Source organism: Hippopotamus amphibius, chromosome 1 (genome assembly GCF_030028045.1).
Source record: "Hippopotamus amphibius kiboko isolate mHipAmp2 chromosome 1, mHipAmp2.hap2, whole genome shotgun sequence".
NCBI classification, from domain to species: domain Eukaryota; kingdom Metazoa; phylum Chordata; class Mammalia; order Artiodactyla; family Hippopotamidae; genus Hippopotamus; species Hippopotamus amphibius.
Window position 1 is genome coordinate 18,413,055 of NC_080186.1, and position 21,747 is coordinate 18,434,801.

General features: G+C 46.2%; 1 protein-coding gene across 9 annotated transcripts; it reads right to left on the bottom strand.

Moving 5' to 3' along the window:
• Positions 1–316: 316 nt before the first annotated feature.
• On the bottom strand, positions 317–15,545 carry HMGCL (3-hydroxy-3-methylglutaryl-CoA lyase). Of its 9 annotated transcripts, none has more exons than XM_057699794.1 (10): positions 15,401–15,483; positions 12,847–12,927; positions 12,036–12,119; positions 9,746–9,853; positions 8,930–9,025; positions 7,672–7,820; positions 5,300–5,363; positions 3,493–3,681; positions 2,017–2,142; positions 317–991 (listed from the first exon to the last, which is right to left on the bottom strand). In XM_057699794.1, exons 1-10 carry the CDS (start codon positions 15,458–15,460, stop codon positions 890–892), a joined length of 1,059 nt encoding a protein of 352 aa, XP_057555777.1. In that variant the 5' UTR covers positions 15,461–15,483; the 3' UTR covers positions 317–889. The 9 variants fall into 9 exon arrangements, 8 of the variants coding, with proteins under 8 accessions (XP_057555777.1, XP_057555770.1, XP_057555826.1 ...); XM_057699787.1 differs by lacking the exon at positions 12,847–12,927 and adding an exon at positions 14,917–15,084; XM_057699843.1 differs by having other exon boundaries at positions 15,354–15,483.
• Between the last annotated feature and the right edge of the window lie 6,202 nt (positions 15,546–21,747).

Here is a 21,747-nt window from a genome sequence, read left to right on the forward strand (position 1 = left end):
GCAAGGATGCTGACAGGTAGCAGAGGCTGAGGTCCTGAGAGCTGAGGGTGCCCAGAGCTGCGCCTGACCAGGCCCAGAGGACCCTGTGCAACAGCCGTGGTCACAGAGCCAAGAGCCTCAGAAACAACCTCTCCAGGGTGCTCTGGTCAGCGCTAAGTCATTACCACCAATTTTCCCAATTCTCAAGAGGGGAAAGAGGGAGAAAATTCAGAGATTAACAAACTGAAGTCTGTGTTTTCCTCTTAGAGGAAATGTAAAGATGCTTTATTCCCTCTCTCATATATACACACATTTGCACAACAGAACACTGGAATGGTTATGTCGTTAAACCTTTAATTACATAAGCTGTTCTCAACAATCATGTTCAAAGTGGAAGTTTTCCAGAGGTGCTGGAGTTGGCAGGTGGCCACCATAGCTCAGCCCTCACCCCTTCACCAAATACCCTCCACCAGCTGAGGGAAAAACTCCTCCCTGCCCCTTTGCCCTACAAGGTCAAGAGAGAGATGGCCCCAAGGACATGGCAGCATCAAGCCGTGTAGAGTGGCCAACTGGCAGGTTTCACCCAGAGATGAGACTTGAGGATCAACCCAAGCCAGAGAATTGGGTTCCCAAGTGCCCTCAGGCCATCAACTCCTGGGCCTTTGGGTCCATGGTGAAGGGAGACCTCCAGCTGCCCAAGCCTCTCACTCATACTCAGGTCAGGCAGGGAGGGCCTGAGGCCAGGCAGTTCCTGTCCACCTCCTTCTTGCCAAGAGAGACCTAGATGCAGAGCTGGCAGTGAGGTGCCTGCTTCTGTTGATTTCATTCCCATTTCCATGTGCCCATCTGTGCATCATCCACAGGTGTCCCCATTCCCACACAGTCCCCAGTGCTTCAGGGAGCAAGGCGCTTACAGTTTACAGGTAGCCTGAGCCACTTTGGAACTGGTTCTTCTGTTCAGGGCTTGAGAGATAAAGGCCCCAGCTTCCAGGAGCTTCTGGAGGTTCACACCCTTTGAGAAACAAGTTAGAGGATGCAGTAAGTCACGACATGCCCTCAACAGCCAGGGAAACATCAGACAGGACAGAAAACTGTGATACTGAAAAAGTAAAGGTGAAGACAACCAGGCTCTTGTCCCTCTGATGATGGGACACCAGTTGCCTGTGAGGTGATGTCCTCCTGGCACCTGGGGTTCCCCTCTGACTGCCCTCAATGTGTGAAATGGTCTGTAGTGCCGCCACCAGGGAAGGGAGCACAGTAGTCTTGTTTGGTACTCCAACTCCAGGGTCTAGCACAGGCCTGGCCACAGTGGTCAAACACTGCATATTGAAGTAAGGACTGTGAGGCAGAGAGAAGCAGGAGTAAAAACACCGACTAAAAGGGCCACACTGAAAACTTCTTTTTAACAATAGCCCCTATTTACTGATGTGTACTATCTGCTTAGCTCTGGGCTAAGCATTCTACATTTTCTTACTTATTCTCGTAATGACTCTGTGAGATGGGTATTATTATTATTCCCATTTCTTAGGCTGAGAGCGGTGAAGTAACCTGTCAGGTCACACAGCCTGTGAGTGGCAGGACTAGGTTTTAAACCCAGTTCTGTCTGATCCCAAAGCACAGATGCTACACTGCTTCCAACCCACACTGAGGGCCCTTACTGACTTGGACAGAGGTCTTGGGGGGCTAATTCTACTATCTTCATTTTTCAGAGAACAAAACAAAGGTCCAGAGGGAACTAACTCATTTCAGGTCATGGCCTTACCCTTTCAGGGCTCTTTCCCTACACTCTGGTGCCTCTTCCGATTGAACTGTCAAACTCACACAGAGGGCCTGGGTTTCTTGTGGCCTCCATCAGCCACACACTGTTATCTGAAAATATATGATAAAATGGCCCTCATCCTTTGACACCCTTCCCCTCTTAACTGCATCACCACCACCACAAAAACCCTGAACAAACCTAGCAGCTTCTGTCCTCTGGCCTCAAGCTGAGCTCTGGTCAGTTCAGGGCTGGGGCCACCAGGGGGCAGGTGGGCTTACCGTGTGAATCCCCAAGCCGGCCAGCATGTAGACCAGGTCCTCGGTGGCCAAGTTCCCCGATGCTCCCTGTGCATAGGGACAGCCTCCAAGTCCCGCCACAGAAGAGTCCACGACACTCACTCCCATCTGAAAACAAGGACGGTGAAACATGGCTGTCACCATGGGGACCAAAGCCTACAAAGTCAGTTCCTGTAAACCTCCCTGTCATTTGCTGTCTGAAATTCCACTGAGTTATTCATTCCTTTGGCTTATGATTCTATTGCGGTGAAAACCCCACTGAAAGAAACTGTTCCTCTTTTTAGTTCCTAAAACTGAGTCTTTCATGCTATACTGTTTCCTCTGCCAGGAATATCTTTCCTCCTTCTTTTCGTGGTTGACTCCTCAATTTCTCCTCCTCAGCCTAAAAGCCACCTCCTGAGAGGCCCCTGCTAATCACCAACCTAAAGTAACCCCCTCCCACTGTTGAGGTTTTAGACCCCTGTTGTTTACTGTGTTCATTTACCCGCCCCTGCTCCGCCACCCCATGTTAGGTCTCTAACCCCAGGGGGGCCTATCCCATTTCCCTAGGGCAGTCACTCCCACTATCCTAGGTGACTGTTTCACTTTCTCCTCTCTCCTTAAACCTCAACTCGGAGAAAACAGGCCCAGAAAGTAATAGAATCATCTGGCTTAAAGATATGAGCCTCAAGGAGGTAATGTGAGAGCTAAAAAGAGGGCGGCCCAGGATTTCTCTAGCTAACCTAAGACAACAGACTAGACTTAGATTAACACTACATACAGCAAGGTAGCCTGTGGTCAGATACTCAGAACTTTCTGTCCAATGGGCGGCTGGGCCATAGGACCCTCATTCTGGGCCAGCCCTCAAGAAGCAAGCCTCAAGAGAAACCTAATCTGAGGTCTTAGTCCAATCTTTGGGAACAGCATTAAAGGCTCTCCCTCTGAGTGACCTCTGCCACCCTCCCTCCTTCCTGCCTGGTCCCCCTACACACAGGCACAGGCAGGCGCACTCCCAGCCCTGCGTGCTATCACGGGGCCAGGACACCCGAGTCTTCCCTGACCCCACCTTAGTCTCACAAGGCAATGCTGCCTGGTCACCTTTCCGCTTCCCTCTTTCAACTGTTTAACTTCTTCGTATCCTTCAAGCCTCACTCAGGCCTCCTCTGGCAAATCTTCTGACCTCCCCAGCTGGGATGGGGGCCTTCCTCAGCCCAATGCTTCCTCCCGGCATGCCATCTGTACGATGCATTGGGATTATCACCTAATCTCGACCATCTCTCCTAACAGACAGATGAAGGCACTTTCAGGGCAGGGTCACATGTCTGTGTCCACCATGGCCAGCCTGCGGCCTGGCACACAGACAACGGCCTTTGGCACAGTGAATGCCGGCTGAAAGAATAAATGAAACATGGCTATCCTGCCACCATGCCCTCTGGGAGAATGGACACGTGCCTTTACTCTGGGACATGCCCTGATTACCTGCAGGGCCATCAAGGTATTGGCCAGGGCCTGGCCGTAGGTGTCATGGCAGTGGACAGCCAGGGCAGCCACTGGCACCTCGTGCATGACAGCGGAGAGCATATCCTTCATGGCCCCAGGGGTGCCCACGCCGATGGTGTCCCCCAGGGAGATCTCGTAGCAGCCCACTGAATACATCTTCTTGGCAACCTAGGGAAACGAGCCAGCACTTGGAGGATCCCAGATTCCTCAAGCCAGGGGTCCTCAGCCTATGCAGAACACCTCCGTGTCTGAGACACTAAATTTCTATTAGACCACAGACCCCTTACAGCTTTAGAGTGGGAATGACAATGCTCCTTCTGCTCCTCAGGAGACTGGGACCTAAGGAGCAGAGCTGCACATGCTGCAGGCCCGGGGCTCCGACCACCGTGCCTTCCTCCCACACGTGTCTCAAACTCCATCCAGTCCTTTACTTACCACCTTCACACACTGTGTCAGACCCAGGGACCAGAACCAGTAGAATTGATTCCTTTCATGTAGCTCTATCCTTGGTAGGAAGATGTGTAAAATCCTGGGTCTGAGGTGCTAGTCATATATTTTTAAGAGAAGTACATACCTATTAAAATTTTTAGAAGCCCATTTGTAAACCCCTAAAATCACTGCAAAACCAGAGCAGTATATGCTCCACCTGAGGAGATGCTGCCCTACACTGTTCTGCTGGAGAAGGGGGAGGAAGGATGTGGCGGGCCAGGGACGTAGACGACACTCAACGATGGTCTGCTAGATGAAGGAAACGGTGAGCCCCCTCCCCCACCACCCACGCGGCCAGAGTGACAAGGAGCCATGGCAGCCAGTGGGCGGTAGAGGGTGTAGCAACAGTGGCGGGCTTTGGAGTGACTCGATGCTTATGTAAAATCCCAGTCCTGCTGCTCACTAGCTGTGGGACCTTGGCAACAGACTTAACTTTCCTGAACTTCAATTTCTGCTTCTGAGAAATGATGACGAGCCTTTACAGGGATACAGGGAGGCTGAGATTCTCGACCACAGCAGCCACTCCCAATAAGCAGTTGCTACTGTAACTACTGCTCATTTTTGGATGCTACCTGGTATGCGGGAAGAGCAAGAGGGCTTTGGGCAGATGGGGGTTAAGACCTGGTTTCACCATTGGCAACCTGCATGGCAAGTTAGTTTCCTCAACTATAAAATGGAATAATACCAAATTTGCAGGGTGGTTCTGAGGACAGAATGACATAAGCTCTTGGTTTTTTTTTTGTTTGTTTGTTTTTTTGTTTTGTTTTTTGTTTTTTTGTTTTTTTTTTTTTTTTGGCACACGGGCTTAGTTGCTCTGCAGCATGTGGGATCTTCCTGGAGCTGGGATCGAACCCGTGACCTCTGCATTGGCAGGCAGATTCTTAACCACTGCGCCACCTAGGAAGCCCCGACATAAGCTCTTGGGTTGCTCAAATTCATTTCACACCCTGTGTTCTTCTCTGAGGATGTCAATGGCCTCTCCAACCACTATAAGGAACCCCTCTGTACAGGATTCTCACTCCAGTCATCACCTGTCCACTGACCAGACTGGAAATTGAGTCAGGGACTTTCACTCTGGGATAGACGGCAGGGGCTTCGGAGACCCCATGCCAGGCTAGGAGGTAGCCCTCCAAGGGTGAGTGCAGGGCTGTGTTCTCAGAGGGGCTTAAAGAAGGAGCTGGGCAAACAAATGAAATCAGTGACTCACCAGGAAAGGGTGGCAAGAGCAACCTACGTGCACAGGCACGGGAGCCCACCCTCGTGAAACCCCCGCCCTGACACCCACACACACACACACCTCAGCTACTTTAGCCGGGGAGATCTTCCCTTCATAGGGGCATCCAAGCACACAGGAGACGTACCTGTGGGAAAACAGGGAGGAATGGTGTCAATGCCCCCAAGCTCTTCAGCCAGCAGGGCTGGGGAGGGTGGCTGTTTGACACACGTCCCTGGTTAGCCCGCACCCAAACCTGAAGCCAGGCAGGAGGCCAAGGGCCTGGGTGAAAGGCTAATTCAATGCCAGTGAGCCAGCTGAAGGCAGTGCCGCTCAGTGCCAGGAGTGGGCAGTGCAGCACCACGGCAGGGAAGCGAAGAAACTAAGGGGTTTATAGTTCAGGAAGCAGGTGACACATAGAGGCACCCAGAGACCAACCAAGGAGGGGGAGAAGCTAGAGAGGGCAATGTGAGCAGGCAGCCGAGCCGCACAGGGTGAGACCATGCTCGGGGGAGGACTGAGGACGGGTGAAACCAAAGCAGGAAGAAAAAAGCTGGGCCAGCCGAGGGCCAAGAAATAAGCTGCTCTGGTGAGCTGCCAGAGGGTTCGTACACTCATTTATTCAACTGATATTTACTGAGCTGCCCACAGTGTGCCAGGCACTGGGGAAGAGCAGTGAGCAAGACTGGAAAGGTCCCCACCGCCACAGGGCTTAAGGTTTCAAGTTAGGAAGACAGCTGATAAGGTGATGAATAAGGGAAGGAGATAATCGCAGAAAGTGATGTGCTGTGAAGGAAAGATGGGGGAAGTGTGACAGGAGCAATCAGAGAAGGCCAACAGCAGCCGGGTGGCTCAGGAAGACCTCTGTGAGGATGTGACACCGGAGCGGAGATGGGAGAGAGCCGCGTTCCGGGCAGAGAGAAGAACCAGTGTCAAGGCCCCGAGATAGAATAGGTGTGTTCAAGACCCAGAACAAAGGACAGAAGAGCTGAGGTCTGGGCAGCAAGGGGCAAAGAAGTATAACAGGAGGGTGGAGAGGAGGCCACCGGCCTGATCACAGGGTCTTGCGAGCTATGGTGAGGAGTCTGGATCTTGAGTGTAGACAGCTTCTATGCCCACCCACCCCATTCAGGCTGAGGCGCCATTAAAACCTTTTAGAGTCTAACAAAGTACTCCGCATATTATGAGGCATAATAAATGTTTGCTGCATTAAATAATTTCAGACTCAAATATCTCAGTGTATTTTTCCATCTTAATCCTTCTTCTTACTCTCCAATCACTGCTAAGCATGGAAAAGCTAAGAGAAATACTGAGGGAAGAGCACAGGCTTGGGAGTCAGGCAGACCTGACCTGCCCCTGCTTCCCCATCCATCCATCCGCCCACTGGTTCCTGAGCACCTACTACGTGCTACGCCCAGAGCTGGGAGAGGGAGCACAGCAGGGACTGACACAGATGTGGGCTCTACCCTCATGGAGAGCAGAGTCTAGTGGGGGACAGGAGGCAGTGGAGAATTTAGCAAGCAGGTAAGTGCTATGTTAGAGGAATGTCCAGGGGACTCTGGGAGCCCAGAGGAGGGGCACCAACTCCACCTGAGGGAAGAGAAAGCTTCTTGGAGAAACTGGCATCCACAAGAGGACCCAAAGATGAGCAGGAGTTAGCCCTGACAAGTAGGATGTAGAAGGAAGAGGGTTCTGAGTCTACAGAAAGTGTGTGCAAAGGCCCAGAGGCAGGAGAGAACTGGGCCATGTGACAAATGGACAGAAGTTCCCGTTGGCTGGAATGCACTGTGCTGAGGAAGCAGGGCTGGAAGGGAGACACGAGCAACGAGGCTGCAGAGAGTGGCAGGGGCTGAAAAACAAAGGGGCTTGTAAACCATGTTGAAAAGTCTGGAGCTCACGAGTCACTGACAGGTTTTTAACCAGGGAGTGATGTGATCAGATGTGCACTTCTGAAAGAGCATTCTGGCTGCAGTTTGTTGTGTGAGCTTACAGCAGACTCGTCATCCTTCCTGAGCCTCTGTTTTGTCATCTGGAAGTGGGAATAGTGCCCTCCTTGCTGGGCGACTGTGAGGCTACAATTAGATAATACATGGACAACGTCTGGCACTACTGCTATTAAAGATGTGATGCTGGAGACCTCTTAGAAGCCAAGGGATTCCTCAGGGATGTGTGAAGAGTTGGTGGTGAAGCCAGAATTAAACTGACCTCCACAAACCCTGTTTAGTGCCCTGTCCTGCTAGATTTTTCTGGGGAACTGACCCAAAAATCAGGTTTGGAGAAAGTAGTTGCCAGGATTTCTTCTGACCACATCTACTTGGGAAAAGATGTCTGGGTGTGGCGCTTGGGCTGCCTGCACCCAGGATAAGGAGGCTATAAAGGATGGTCACTGGAGTCTGAGCCTGGCCCCAGAATGGTACCGAGGAAAAGAGAGGCAGCGCCAATGTGGTCAGACTCACCCCCGCACAGGCATACTGGCTGCCTGAGCTGCCTTCAAGACTTCACCAAACCGCTGGAAACTCTCATCAATGGAGCAGTTGATGTTCTTCTTGGTGAAGAGCTCGGAGGCAGCTCCAAAGATGGTCACTTCCTTGGCTCCAGCAGCAACCTGCCAACAGCCAGGTGAATTCCTTTCAGCATTTTCCTCTTCAAGGAACACCCACAAAGAGTGGCAGAAAGCCTTGTCTTCTAGTGAATTTTACGATATATGAATATTTTAAGTTGAATTGTGTTCTTCCCAGAAAGACATGTTGAAATGCTGACTCCCATTACCTCAGAATGTGACCTTGTTTGGCAATAGGGTCATTGTAGATGTAATTAGTTAAGATGAAGTCATACTGGTCCCTCCTCCCTCATAAGGTGGCGCTCATGTGAAAACAAACACAGAGGAAGGGCCAGCGAAGGTGGAGGCAGATACTGGAGTGATGTACCTACAAGTGGAGGAACACCGAGGACTGCCAATCGTCACCAGAAACTAGGAGAGAGGCGTGGGAAGTCTCTCTCAGGGCCCTCAGAAGGAACCAACCCTACTGACACCTTGATTTTGGACTTCTAGCCTCCAGAACTGTGAGAGAATACACTTCTGTTGTTTTAAGCCACCTAGTTTTGGGTATTTTATAATGGCAGCCCTAGGAAATTAATACAGTGAATTACTACTCAATAAAAAAAGAAGCCTTGGCCTTCCCCAAGGACCAACACTGCTGCTGCCATCACACCCTGGAAGTCATTCTTAAAAGAAGAAGCTTTTTGCCTAAATTCAGAATCAACATCTCCAATGATGTTCTCATCTAAAATGATAAATCTGGCGGATACTAGCAATTACCTTTAACTCTTGCAGAGAGCTTGATTACCTTTTTCTAAAGAGGAGCTGAGCAATAACAAGAGCTCACTTTTATCAAGCACTTATCTTCTACCAGGCTCTTAGTAAGCAAGTCATGTGCATCCTATCGCCTGAAATCTTCACAATGTTAGGTACGATCATTAAGCTTATTTTATAGGCAGAACCTGAGGCTTAAAGAGGCTTAGCAGCTTGTCAAGATCAGAGAGCTGGGAGTGGCAGGGCCGGAACCGCCCCCAGGTCTGTCTGAAGGTGGCCCTCATCGCTGGAGACAAGTCATTCAGACAGACATCCTGGGACAGGGCTGAGGCCCAGGGACAAGACGGGGCCAATGCCATCAAACTCATTTCAGGGGCCCCCACCAAAAATGAGTCTCTTACCGCTGCCTGGAAGCCTTTGAAATTTGGGGTCAGCACTGGGTAGTTGATGCCAGGAAATTTCTGGATGCCCTTCATGACTTCATCATGGTCAGCCAGCTGGGAGCCAAAGGAAACATTGCCAAGTCACCGCCAAGGGCAGCAGAGACTTCACGTACAGAAAAGCTTTTTAGCACAAAATCTGTTCCCCAGGACCGTATGAGAATGAATCCTTTTGCGGAGCTGAGTCTCCCCAATGCTCTTACTATTTGTTCGACTGCTGATGAGCCAGAAGGCTCCTTGGCATGGGTGAGGTCCCCAGTCGCTCCATTTGGCTAACACTGTCAACTCTATATAAGCAGTGACAGCAGCAATGATACTTGTAGCCATTTGCTGAGAACATGCTTCGAGCCCAGCACTGGGCTCAGCTCTCTGTCATCTAACACTCAGTTGGAACAGGATCTTTCCTCCCACTTGACTGTCTCTGTGAAGCAAGAGTTGTCAGTCTTTCCTCTTCACAAACGCAGAAGTCACATCTCTAGACAGGCCTAGAGATTCTAGACTTCTAGAGCCAGAAGAGACCTGAGAGGTCATCTTGAACCTGGAGAGGGGAAGGCCTCAACCAAGCTCACCACGCAAGTCGGGGCAGGGCCAAGACTGAATCCAAGCCACCTGCCTCCCCAGGTCACACTCTTTTGCTGCACACACTACTATGAAGCGCTGAGAGCTCTCAAAGCCAGACACCTGGACACCTACATTCCCAACTTCTACGTACTTCCTGGACAAGTGCAACACCTTACATCCCTCTCATCTGAGACATGCCTGAGGGCTGGGGCTCACCTGGGGAACCCATTTGGGAGACACAAAGCTGGTGACTTCTATAACAGGGAGTCCTGCTTCAGAAAGCATGTCTATCAGTTTGATTTTCACTGGAGTAGGTACAATATTCTGCAATGGAGAGAGAAAAACACCAGAAGATAGGTCGGCAAAGTCAGTAATAAAATGGTCTTAGAATGCAACCTGTTAGTTCCAAGCTTTTGCTACAGCAAGCACTTCACTATCTCAACTTTCAAACACTAACATGAATTCACATGTAATCCTGGCCAGCAGGTGCAGCACAAGGCTTGTCTTCAAGTTCCACAGATAGCATTTTGCAGTGGAATCAGTTTCTCACTTGAAAATGAGTTAATACTTACGTGGAAACAATATTTTCCAGTCATACAGGCTTTTAAACTAAATTTTTATTACTTTATGATCCCACCATAAACAAACTGAAACAACATGCCATGGCCTGAAATGGCAGAGATGACTAACCCTTTGGGTTCTATGAGATATGGCCTCCAAAGGGTCACACGCTCCCCCTCTGTCTCTCAGCTGGCACAGGATCTCATCCTCACATGCTCAGTCTACTGCTTCTCTCTTTCCCTCCCCCACCATGGCTAGCTGCTCACAACTCTGTGGATTCCTATCTCCAAATCTACCATCATTATCCCGTGTATGTTACAGCACAGTCTCACTCAACCAATTCATTCCACACAAGAATCTTTCTAAAACACAGTCTCCATTATCTCACTCTCCTGCTCAAAAGCCTTCCATGGCTCTCTAGCACTTACAGGATGAGGTCAAAAATCCTAAAAACTCAAAGTCCTTCTAGCCAGGCCCTTCTACCCCCAATTTCTCTCCCACTGCTTAAAAATTTAATGTATTCCACAAGTAATTTTTAAGAGCCTTCCATGTTCCAAGGATTGTGCTAGGAGCTACAGATACAGCAGTGAGCAGAACAGACATGACCCTGTCCTCAGAGAGCTTACAGCTTATTGTTTCCAACCAACACCACTATTAAAGGCAGGCTGATCATGCTTTAAAAAAATTTTTTTTTAAAAAAGGTTTTCTTTGACTTCCCTTGTGGCACAGTGATTAAGAACCCACCTGGCAATGCAGGGGACACGGGTTCAACCCCTGGTTCAGGAAGATCCCACATGCCGCAGAGCATCTAAGCCCGTGTGCCACAACTCCTGAACCTGCGCTCTAGAGCCCGTGAGCCACAACTGTTGAGTCCGTGTGCTGCAATGTCCATGAAGCCTGTGTGCCTAGAGCCTGTGCTCCACAAGAGAAGCCACCGCAATGATAAGCCCGTGCACTGCAGCGTAAAGTAGCCCCCACTCACTGCAACTAGAGAAAGCCTGTGTGCAGCAACGAAGACCCACCGCAGCCAATAAAAACATAAATACATACATACATAAAGGTTTTCTTATTGAAAAAATAATACATGATTATTTCAGAAAAACACGCCAAAAACAAAAGAATATCACCCTTAAAGCCTCCCAGAGATAACTCTTACTATCCTGATATGTAACTTTCTAGATCTGTGCAGTCCAGTACATTAGACATGAGCCATATGTAGTTATTCAAATTTAAATTAATTAAAATTACATTAAAAAATTCAGTTCCCCAGCCACACTAATCACATTTCAAATGCTCAACAGCCACGTGTCTAGTGGCTACTGTATGGGACAGCTGAAGCCTAGAACATTTCTGTCTTCACGGAAAGTTCTATTGGGCAGCACTGTTCTACGATCCTTTTCTAGGTAGATGCTCCCACACATATATAAATTTTTTTGTTTCTTATACAAAAATATAAGATTAAAAAATATATACACTATTTTATAATCTGTTTACTTCACTTAATATACTCCTATATTACTAGCGACTTCACAATATTCCATTTTCTGAAGTCATTAATGTATTTGATCTAACTTTCCTCATATTGAACATTTAGGTTGTTCCAATTGTTCTGCTGTTACAACAGAGTTGTAAGGAGCATCCCCAAGGCATGAAAGTCACATCTCCAATACATGTGACCTTCATGACTTCCCTTGGACAAATCTCCTTACATGCAATTGCTGGATCGAAAGCACATCCTCACCTTCCCTTTGCACTCCTGCAGCACTTACCATCCACCCCATCCCACAGGGCCTTCAGATGGACCCCTTCACAACACCTGTGGCTGAACTGTCACAGGTGCCTGCCTGACTTCCCTGACTGGGCCCTAAGTTGGGTATAGCTATGCACCCACCACATGGAACTCTCAGTGCCTGCAAAAGCTTTTTTGGTTGATTTCCATCTTTACCTTTTCATTTTGCAGTCCGTCTCGGGGACCAACTTCCACAATTTTCACTTGCTTTGGGAAAGTACCCACAGATGAGGTGCTGACCTTTGGTTTAAAAGAGGAAACAAAAAGTAACAGGAAGACTGTCACAATTCTCCAGGGAAACAAATCTGAAAGAACGTATCCATCTTCACTAATACCAAGACAAGAAGCAATGTTTCTCACCCTTCAATTCACATTTGCTCAGTTTCAGAATCAAGACCAACAAGAATATTTCACTTGCAAACAGGAACAGAGTAAGAGATTTACGCTCCCACTACAGGGTCATTTCCAACTCCCCTGAAGTCCAGACCCATTTCCAACCGCCTGACAGTTGAGCATTTATGTTGTTTTTTAAACAAACCTATTTGTACCTCTCAATACTTAGACATCCTCAAACAGAACTAATTTCTCTTAAAGCCCAGTCTGACTCGATCCTTCCTGTCTCAGTAAAAGGCATCACATGCATCCTGTTGCTTAAGCCAGAAACCTGACTCATCCCTTCCCCACTCACCATGGCCTATAAGAGTCTCATCATCTGACTCCTGCCAATCTCCATGAACTCATTACAGGTTCCTACTGGTACCCACTCCTCTAATGGGTCACTACACTCCAGACCCACCGGCCTTTCTCCCACAGCAGGGCCTCAGTGCCTACAGTTCCTTCTGCCCAGGATACTCTTCACCTGGCTCTTCCCCCCCGACTACCCTTTGTAAAGCTGCCAATCCCCTCACCCTCATTATTTTCTATTTCAGGACTATAACTACTTCCTTGAGAACACTGCAAATAATGCCTGCTCAATGATTTCTCCAGTAGAATATAAGTTCCATGAGGGGCTCTGTCTTGACCTCCACTTCATCCCTCGTGTTTGGCACTGTTATTAAAAAAGAAGGTACTCGTTATTTAAAAACAAGTCATTAAAACAACAAATAAATGCATGAAGGGCATAGCTGCCCCAGAGAAGAGCAATTAAGAGTATGGTGAGGAGTCGTCTTGGGGTTGCACGGATGGAGGAGGCTCTGTTCTGTTACAATCACAGGATGGGTGGTGACAAGGAGAGTGAGTCTGAAAGGAGATGAAACCTTCAGCAGTTGAAGACATTTAAAAAAGGCCCTAAGTGTCCTTTATACAAAGTCTGCCCTGTATAAAGTCCTCTATAGAAAATCTTCCCCCCCCCCCACCGAGTAATATGAGGCTTTCCCCCCTCTTTCCTCTCTTCTTCTTAGTACTACTTAATACTGCTTAAATTAATTTCATTCTACCAGATTTAACCTGGATAAACATATTGCTGTGGGACAAGGGGACAGGGGTGCTGGGACTCTGCTAAGGATCCCAAATTCCTGAAACCTTTAAGGAAGGAAATATTCCCGCCAATGAATCAGCTGGAACTTAAACAACTCACCTGAACTGGCCTTGGTTTTAGCCAGCAAAGCTTCCTAAAGACTAAGGTGATTAGCCACTGAATTTCATGAAGTCAACAGCCTAGGCTGGAAGGCCCTGCAAGTTCAATCTCCCTCCAACAGGGATGTTCAGCCTCTGCTGGTACATTGTCCTAAAAGGATCCCACTGGAATGTAAGCTCCAAGGCAAGGAGGGCCCTGGGACCTAACAGGGGCTCAATAAATAACTGGTGAATCTTATTGAAAGAATGTAAAACCTGTTCCCAAGTTCCTTTTATAAGAACAGAATAAACTCAGTTCCACTTCCTTCCCCATAACAACTGACGCATTTACTATTTGCCAGGCACTTTGAAGAACCTTTTACATATTAACCCATGTCATCCTCTCAACAACCTTATTAGGTAGGAACTATTATAATCTCCATTTTACTGTGAGAAATCTGAAGCCCAAGGAGATTAAGTAATTTTCCCAAGGCCACATGGGTTAGTTAGCCACTAAGCCATCTCTGAACCCAGCAGTGTGGATCTAGAGCATATGCTCTTAACCCCTAGGCCACGGTGCCTCTACCACCCTTCAGTCCCCCCAGTCTTCTCTTGCCTTGGTTAAACACCCAGTTCATTCCCTTGTAAAGTCCTGCATGGAAATAGTCCCCTCTAACCACACAAATCCTGGGCCACAGCCTCCTGAGCTACGGTACCTATATCAACTGTTAATACTGACTAAAGCCCAGTGCTAACTTGCAGACATCAGCATCTCATTTAATCCCTACATGACCGGGAGTATCACAATCCCAACTCCACAGAGGAAGAAACAGCCTCAGGAAGACCCCAAATCACACAGCTAGGAAATGAGGAAGTTTGGATTTACCCATTTGGTTCTGACATCAAGTCTATGCTGGTAACTCCATGGAAGGCATACCACTACCATCTCATTACAATAGGAATTTTTTCAAAGCACATTTATACCCAGCATTACATTTAATTTTCTTAACTTTTCAATTTGGAATTACTGGATTTATTTGCAATAAGGAATTGGTGGTGGAGAGTGATCTAGTAGACACTGAAGTGGTTTTCTGAGACAGGACCCAATGCCAAGACAATGTAATTGTTACTACTACACAGTAACTCCTCCTAAACTCTAAAGCAACAACTGATCAATCACTTACTAAGAGCCAGAACAATGTCAAATGCTTTACTTACATTTTCCTTAATCTCCAAATCAGGCCTGAGGTAATGCTTTTTTCATGTTATAGATCAAGAAAACTGGGGTTTAGAGACCTGTTACTAAACCTAAAAAGTGGCTTCGGAACCACTGGTACATCACAGCTTGAGCTTTACGCAACAAAATGTTTTCAACTCTTTACACAGTTAGGTCTCCTACACTTTCCCTCTACTCACTGAACGGGCGAGAGAGGGAAACAACAGGATCGAACTGGTCCAAAGTACAATTCCAAGGGAATAACACCTGGCCCCGCGCGATTCCAGTCCTGCTCGGCACGCTGGAATAGCTCGCCAAGCGTCCCCCAAAGCAACAAGAGCTGGAAATGGAGACGGTCGGAGGGGGATGACCTGGCTTCTTCCACTCGAACTGGCAGGTATTCATGATTTTCATTAATGAGGAACTTGAAGAAGTCTGAAGTTCAATTAGAGGGAGAAAGATGCCAGGGTCACCAGAAAGAGCTTTGGCCAGGGAATTAGGACGCCTGGGATGGCGTCCCACGTCTCCACGAGCCGGGCGAGTAGCTCCCCATCTCTGTGCCTCAGTTTCCCCACGTCCCTTAAGGGCTTTGAGCGGGTCAGAGAGAGTCCAAGATTGCAATGCCCTCCCAGCACCGGCCTGATGAGCTGTCAGGCATCGTCTCTCAGAGAGCAGCCGCTACGGGCCAAGCCCCCGACCCTGACCTTCACCGTGCCTTCAGGACCGCCCCTGGACGGGCCGGGGCACTTACAGCCCGGAGTGACGCCAAGCCCACCAGTCTCCGCGGCAACGCTTTCCTCACGGTCGCCATCTTGGCCCAGCTTCCTCCGCGGCAGCCCAGAGGAGCCCCACGTGACCGCCAACAGCCAGAGCGGCATGGCCCCGCCTGGGGGCGGGGCCTCTGGAGGGCCGTGGTGACGCCCTATGCTGGCCCCGCCCCCAGCCCGTCTACCTTTTTATTTCTTCTGGACAGTTTCCTTAACTACCATTTTTGAGCGCGCTTTGTGTGCCAGGAGAAGTGAGGCACTGGACTGTAAAGATGAACAAAAAGTAACCAAAGTCTCTGACTTAATGAGTTTGTAGTCTGCGAGGTGTGGGAAGACAGATATTAATCACACAAATAGTTACAGAATCACCTTCTGCAATAATAAGATGAAGCATCACTATTTGCCACGCACTGTTCTGAGTTATTTGCATGTATTAACTCATGCATCACGATCTTCAGGACTTAAATGCAGGCAGTCGACTCCGGAGAGAGAAGCAGCCTTTGATTGAAGAATGAGTAAAATTTACTCAGGTAAAGAAGATACAAGAAAAGCTTTCCAGACAGAACATAGCATATGCAGAGGCCCCAAGGCAAAGAAATTGAACGCTTAGAGCAGTGTTTTTCAAAATGTGTGTTGTACCTCATTGATAATAATATCAACTTAGTGGGTACTTTTTAAAAGAAATAGAATAGAAAATAGAGTGTGTTGTGTAAGTATTAAAGCAAAGTACTGCCCTGCTTTACAAAACTTTTGTTTGTTGTTGTGTAACAAACTAGGTTGCACTATAAAATAAAATTATTAGAAATGTTTGAAAACATTGTTTTAGAAAGATGAAAAGAAGGCCAGAATGACTGGAGAGCAGGCAGGGAGTTAGAAGGGGTCTTCCTACTAAGATGGGAGAGATTGGCAGGGATTATATTATAGAGCTTCAGTAGAACACGTTAATAACAGCTATCTTAATAGCAATGCATTTGAAGGATTCTAAGCAGGAAGATATGATCAAATTTGCATTTTGTAAATAGTGACTGTGGCTACTGGGTCGGTGAATATCCAACTAGTAAGTGCACTGACTGGCATTCTTGGGAGAGGCAAAGAAGCCACTGTCCCTGTTTCCAAGGGGCTCAGATTTTAGCTAGGGAGAGAATAAGACATAGTGTTTTGTTATGCTTCCACAGCACCAAAAATTTTCTCCATCATAACAGAGCACTGACAGAATCCTCAACCCTGCAGCTAGAGGGCTGAACTTGGCCCCAAAATACTACATGGCATTCTAAAATAAACATGACTTTCAAGACTTGTACGCTGAAAATTCCAAACCATTGCTGAAATGAAAGACATAAGTAAATGAAAAGGTATCTGTGTTCATGAATTAGAAGATTTAATATTGGTAAGATGTTAATACTACCCAAAAGTGATCCACAGATTCACTGCAGTCCTTATTTAAACCCCAGTGATGGTTTTGGCAGAAATAGGAAAAAAAAAACTTACATTTCATAAGGAATCTCAAGCACCCTGAATAGTCAACATGTTCTTTAGAAAAAGAACCAAGTTGGAAGACTCACACTTTCTGATTTCAAAACTTACTATATTAATTAAAACAGTGTGGTACTGGCATAAAGGGGGACATATACACCAATGGAAGAGAATAGAAAACCCAGAAATTAGCCCTTGCATATTAGATCAAATAATTTTCAATAAGAATGCCAAGACAATTCAATGGGGAAAGAACAGTCTTTTCAACAAATGGTGCTAGGAAAATTGGATATCCACATGCAAAAGAATGAAGTTGCATCCTTACCTGACACCGTATATAAAAATTAACTCAAAATGGATCAAAGACTTTAACTGGTTGTTCACTGTGGTATCCACAATAGCAGGTACATGGCTGGCACTAAGTAAATAGTTACTGTAAGAGTAATACTAGCAAATGTATGAAAGTCTGCCCAGGGTCATCTGCAGTCGGAATCTTATTTTAATTCAAGATGTGAGAAAAACAATAACTGGAAAACTCCACGTAAGTGGAATGAAGGCCAAAATAAAAGGTAGAAAATTGAATGAATTAGGGAAAAAACTTACAATTGAGAGGGGGTCATCCAATTAAAAAAAAAAGAAAATTGGCCTTTTGAGACTAATAAAATTGACAACATTGTATAATCACATTGATCATATACACAAAAGGCATGAATAAAACAAGAGGACAGAATTAGAGACACTGAACTGTTTGATATACAAATTTATGGAAAATAAATCTGAAAACTTCACTGAAATGGATTCCCCGGAATATTATAACTTTACAAACTGGTTTGAAAAATAAAAGAATCTTTACATCTACAAGGATGGCTATAGTCAAAAAGACAGAAAATAAGTGTTGGCGAGGCTGTGGAGGAATTGGAATCTTCATACATGACTAGTGGGAATATAAATGGTGCAGCTGCTGTAGAAAACAGTTTGGTGATTCTTCAAAAAGCTAAACTTAAAATTACCACATGACTGGGACTTCCCTAGTGGTGCAGTGGTTAAGAATTGGCCTGTCAATGTAGGGAACATGGGTTTGATCCCTGGTCCAGGAAGATCCTGCATGCTGAGGAGCAAATAAGCACATGCACCACAACTACTAAGCCTGCGCTCAAGAGCCCGTGCTCTGCAACAAGAGAAGCCACTGCAATGAGAAGCCCACACACCACAACGAAGAGTAGCCCCCACTCAACGCAACTAGAGAAAACCTGTGTGCAGCAATGAAGACCCAACACAGCCAGTAAAGAAAGAAAGAAAGAAAGAAAGAAAGAAAGAAAGAAAGAAAGAAAGAAAGAAAGAAAGAAAGAAATTTATAAAAAAAATTACCATATGATTCAACAATTCCACTCCTAGGTATATACCCAAGAGAATTGAAAAACAGGAACTCAGACTTCCTTAATGGCACAGTGGTTAGGAATCCACTTGCCAATGCAGGGGACATGGGTTCAATCCCTGGTTCAGGATGATCCCACGTGCTTCCGAGCAGCCAGGCCTGTGCACCACAACTAGGGAGACTGCAATCTAGAGCCCGAGAACCACAGCTCCTGAGCCCACATGCCACAACTACTGAAGCCACTGCAGTGAGAAGCCCCTGCACTGCAAGAGGAGTAGCCCCCATGCTCCACAACTAGAGAAAGCCTGTGCGCAGCAACAAAGACCCAACACAGTCAATAAATAAAACAAATACGTAAATAAATGTATTTTTTAAAAAAGGAGAGAGTCTTAAAAAAACAAGCAGGAACTCAGAGAGATAACTTATTCATCAGTGTTCATAGCAGCATCACTCAAATATCCCAAAGATGTAAACAATTCACATGTTCATTAACTGATGAATGGATAGACAAAATGTGATATATATGTACAATGGAATACTATTCAGCCTTAAAAAATGAATGAAATTCTGATTCATGCTACAACATGAATAAATTTTGTAACTGTTATGCTAAGTGAAACAAACCAGACACAAAAGGACAACTATTGTATGATTCCACTTATATGAAATATCTAGAATAGGCAAATTTATAGAGAAAGAAAGTAGATTAGAGATTACGAGGGGCTGGAGGGTGGGAGGAAAGGGGAATTATTGCTTAAAGGTTATAGAGTTTAGGTTTGGGGTAATACAAATCTTAGAAACAGGTAGTGTTGCTGGTTGTACAGTGTGAGTAATCAATGCCACTGAATTGTACACTTAAAATGGTTAAAATGACAAATTTTATTTTATATATATTTTATTACAATAAAAAAGTTAAAGAGCTACCATTTGACCCAGTAATCCCACTCTATACACTCAAGAGAAATAAAAACATACATCCACACAAAAACTTGTACATGGATGTACATAGCAGCCTTACTTATAATTGGCTGAAAAGTAGAAGCAACCCAAATGTCCATTAAGTGATGAACAAATAAATAAAATATGGTGCCATGCCCATACAATGGAATATTATTCAGCCATAAAAAGAAATAAAGTACTGATACGTGTTACAACATAGATTGACCTTGAAAAAAGTATACTAAGTGAAAGAAGTCAGACACAAAAGACAACATATTGTGTGACTCCATTTGTATGAGGTACATAGAACAGGCAAATTCAGAGATAGAAAGTAGATTCCTGATTAGCTAGGGTTGGGAGGGTGTTGAGGGGAGATGAGAGGGACTGCTAAAAGGTAAGGGGTTTCTTTTGGGGATGATAAAAATATTCTAAAATTGATTCTGGTGATGGTTGGACAACACTGTGAATATACTAAAAGCCACTGAATTGTACATTTTTAATGAGTGAATTGTATAATATGAATTATATCTCAATAAAGCAGTTTTTTAAAAATAAATTTATTTATTTATTGGCTGTGTTGGGTCTTCGTTGCTGTGTGCGGGCTTTCTCTAGTTGCGGTGAGCAGGGGCTGCTCTTTGTTGCAGTGTGGCACGTGGGCTTCAGTAGCTGTGGCACACAGTCTCAATAGTTGTGGCTCATGGGCTCTAGAGCACAGACTCAGTAGTTTTGGTGCACGGGTGTGCTCTGTGGCATGTGGGATCTTCCAGGTCCAGGGATTGGACCCGTGTCGACTGCATTGGCAGGTGGATTCTTAACCACTGCACCACCAGGGGAGTGTCAATAAAGCTGTTTTTTAAATGGTAAAAACATAATTGATAAATAAATCAAGGGAAAGTCCCTGAGATGACTGACAGTGGAGTCCATTGGGCCTCAAAGGCCCCGTCCCACCTTTCCACCTGCTCGAGGTTGACTGTCTGGGTCTATGGCCCAAGAAAGTCCCCCCAAGTGTGGTGTCTTGGGCCTGGACAAGGTCTCCTCAGCTGCACCACATGTCCCCTGGTGGTCACCATGGCAGAATTGCCTACCTTTAGAAAACTCCCAGCCCATTAACAGACTATGGGAGTCACTTTTATCAGTTTTCTAAGATAACCACAGTGAAAAAATAATTTGATGGTAGATGGGAGGACGTGGCCTCCCAAAGTCCCCAGCTGACGGGTCCGGACGTGCCTTGAGGCACAATTTTGTAAGGAGTTCAGTCCACTCTTCACTGCAGACTATCCTGTCCTGGCCTGGTAATCTAAGCACTGAATTATTTGAGATATTGGAGTTGAAGGCAAACCCAAGGAGTTCAATTTACTCCTCTCCACTGAGAAAGATCCTTCACAGTAGACTTACTAAGGATATTTGATATAATCTGGAAGGTTTAAGAGTTGGGGACAAAACCTTGAGTCTCCATTTTGTAAGGGGGTCCATCCACATGGCGGCACAGCAAACCATCCTGGCCTGTGATCCTCCACTGAGCTGTTCCACTGAGAGGAAACACACCTCAGAGATCTCAATTTTGTAGGAAGTAAGATCTACTAATCTCCATTATAACCATTCTGGAATCTAGAATCCTGTCCTACAATTTACTCTAGACTTTAAGATTCAATCTAGAAGTCTTAGAGTTGGAGATAGTCTGGGAATCTGGAGTTTGTAAGGAGTTGGATCTCCTGGTCTCCACTGGAACTATCCTGGAATCAAGCCCAACAGCATGGATTTACTCAACACATTGCATGCAATCCTGGAGACAGAGTTCGGACCACTCTTTGGGATGAAATTTTTAAGAATCTGGATCTACTCTTCTTCATTAGAATCATCCTGGAATCATGCCCCAAAGCATTCCAGAGGTTCAGTATCTACTGGAAAATTTACGAGTTGAGGACATACCCGGGGCCATGATTTTGCTGCGAGTTGGATCTATTCGCAGATTCACCCATCAGGATTTACTGTGGCCCTTCCATACAATCAGGGAGACTGAGGTGCCAAAGAGTCTGAAAGGTCTCAGAGGCCACCTGGGGCCATCCTGTTGCCCCTCCATCTCCTTCCAGTGGGAAATGGCAGTTGGAAACTTAAGAGATGTTGGAGCTTTGGCGATTGAGTCTCCCGCACAGTTTTTGCTAATTTTGTTTTAGGTACTTATGTCTTTTGTTAAGGTAAATGGAAGTTTTTCATTGTTTTCTAGTTTCTGGACTGTAGATTTGCAATTGCTTTTTACTGATGGATCCAACAACCTGCTAAAGTAGTTTATTAATCCTAATAACTTTTTTTTTTTTTTTTACCACACCCCACAGCTTGCAGAATCTTAGTTCCCCAACTAGGGATTGAACCAGGCCCCGGCAGTGAAGGTGCTGAGTCCTAATCACTGGACTGCCAGGGAATTCCCTATATATATGCTACATCTTCTTTATCCATTCATCTGTCGATGGACATTTAGGTTGTTTATGTGCCTTGGCTATTGTAAATAGTGCTGCTATGAACATAGGGGTGCATGTATCTTTTTAA

Excerpts from the sequence above, each read along its gene's own strand:
- HMGCL (XM_057699787.1), bottom strand. The coding sequence starts at position 15,460 with ATGGCGACCGTGAGGAAAGCGTTGCCGCGGAGACTGGTGGGCTTGGCG. Across the intron at positions 3,682-5,299 it reads CCCCGGCTAAAGTAGCTGAG|GTTGCCAAGAAGATGTATTC; the intron begins GTGTGTGTGTGT and ends TCGTTTCCCTAG. Across the intron at positions 992-2,016 it reads CCGGCTTGGGGATTCACACG|GGTGTGAACCTCCAGAAGCT; the intron begins GTAAGCCCACCT and ends TGTTTCTCAAAG.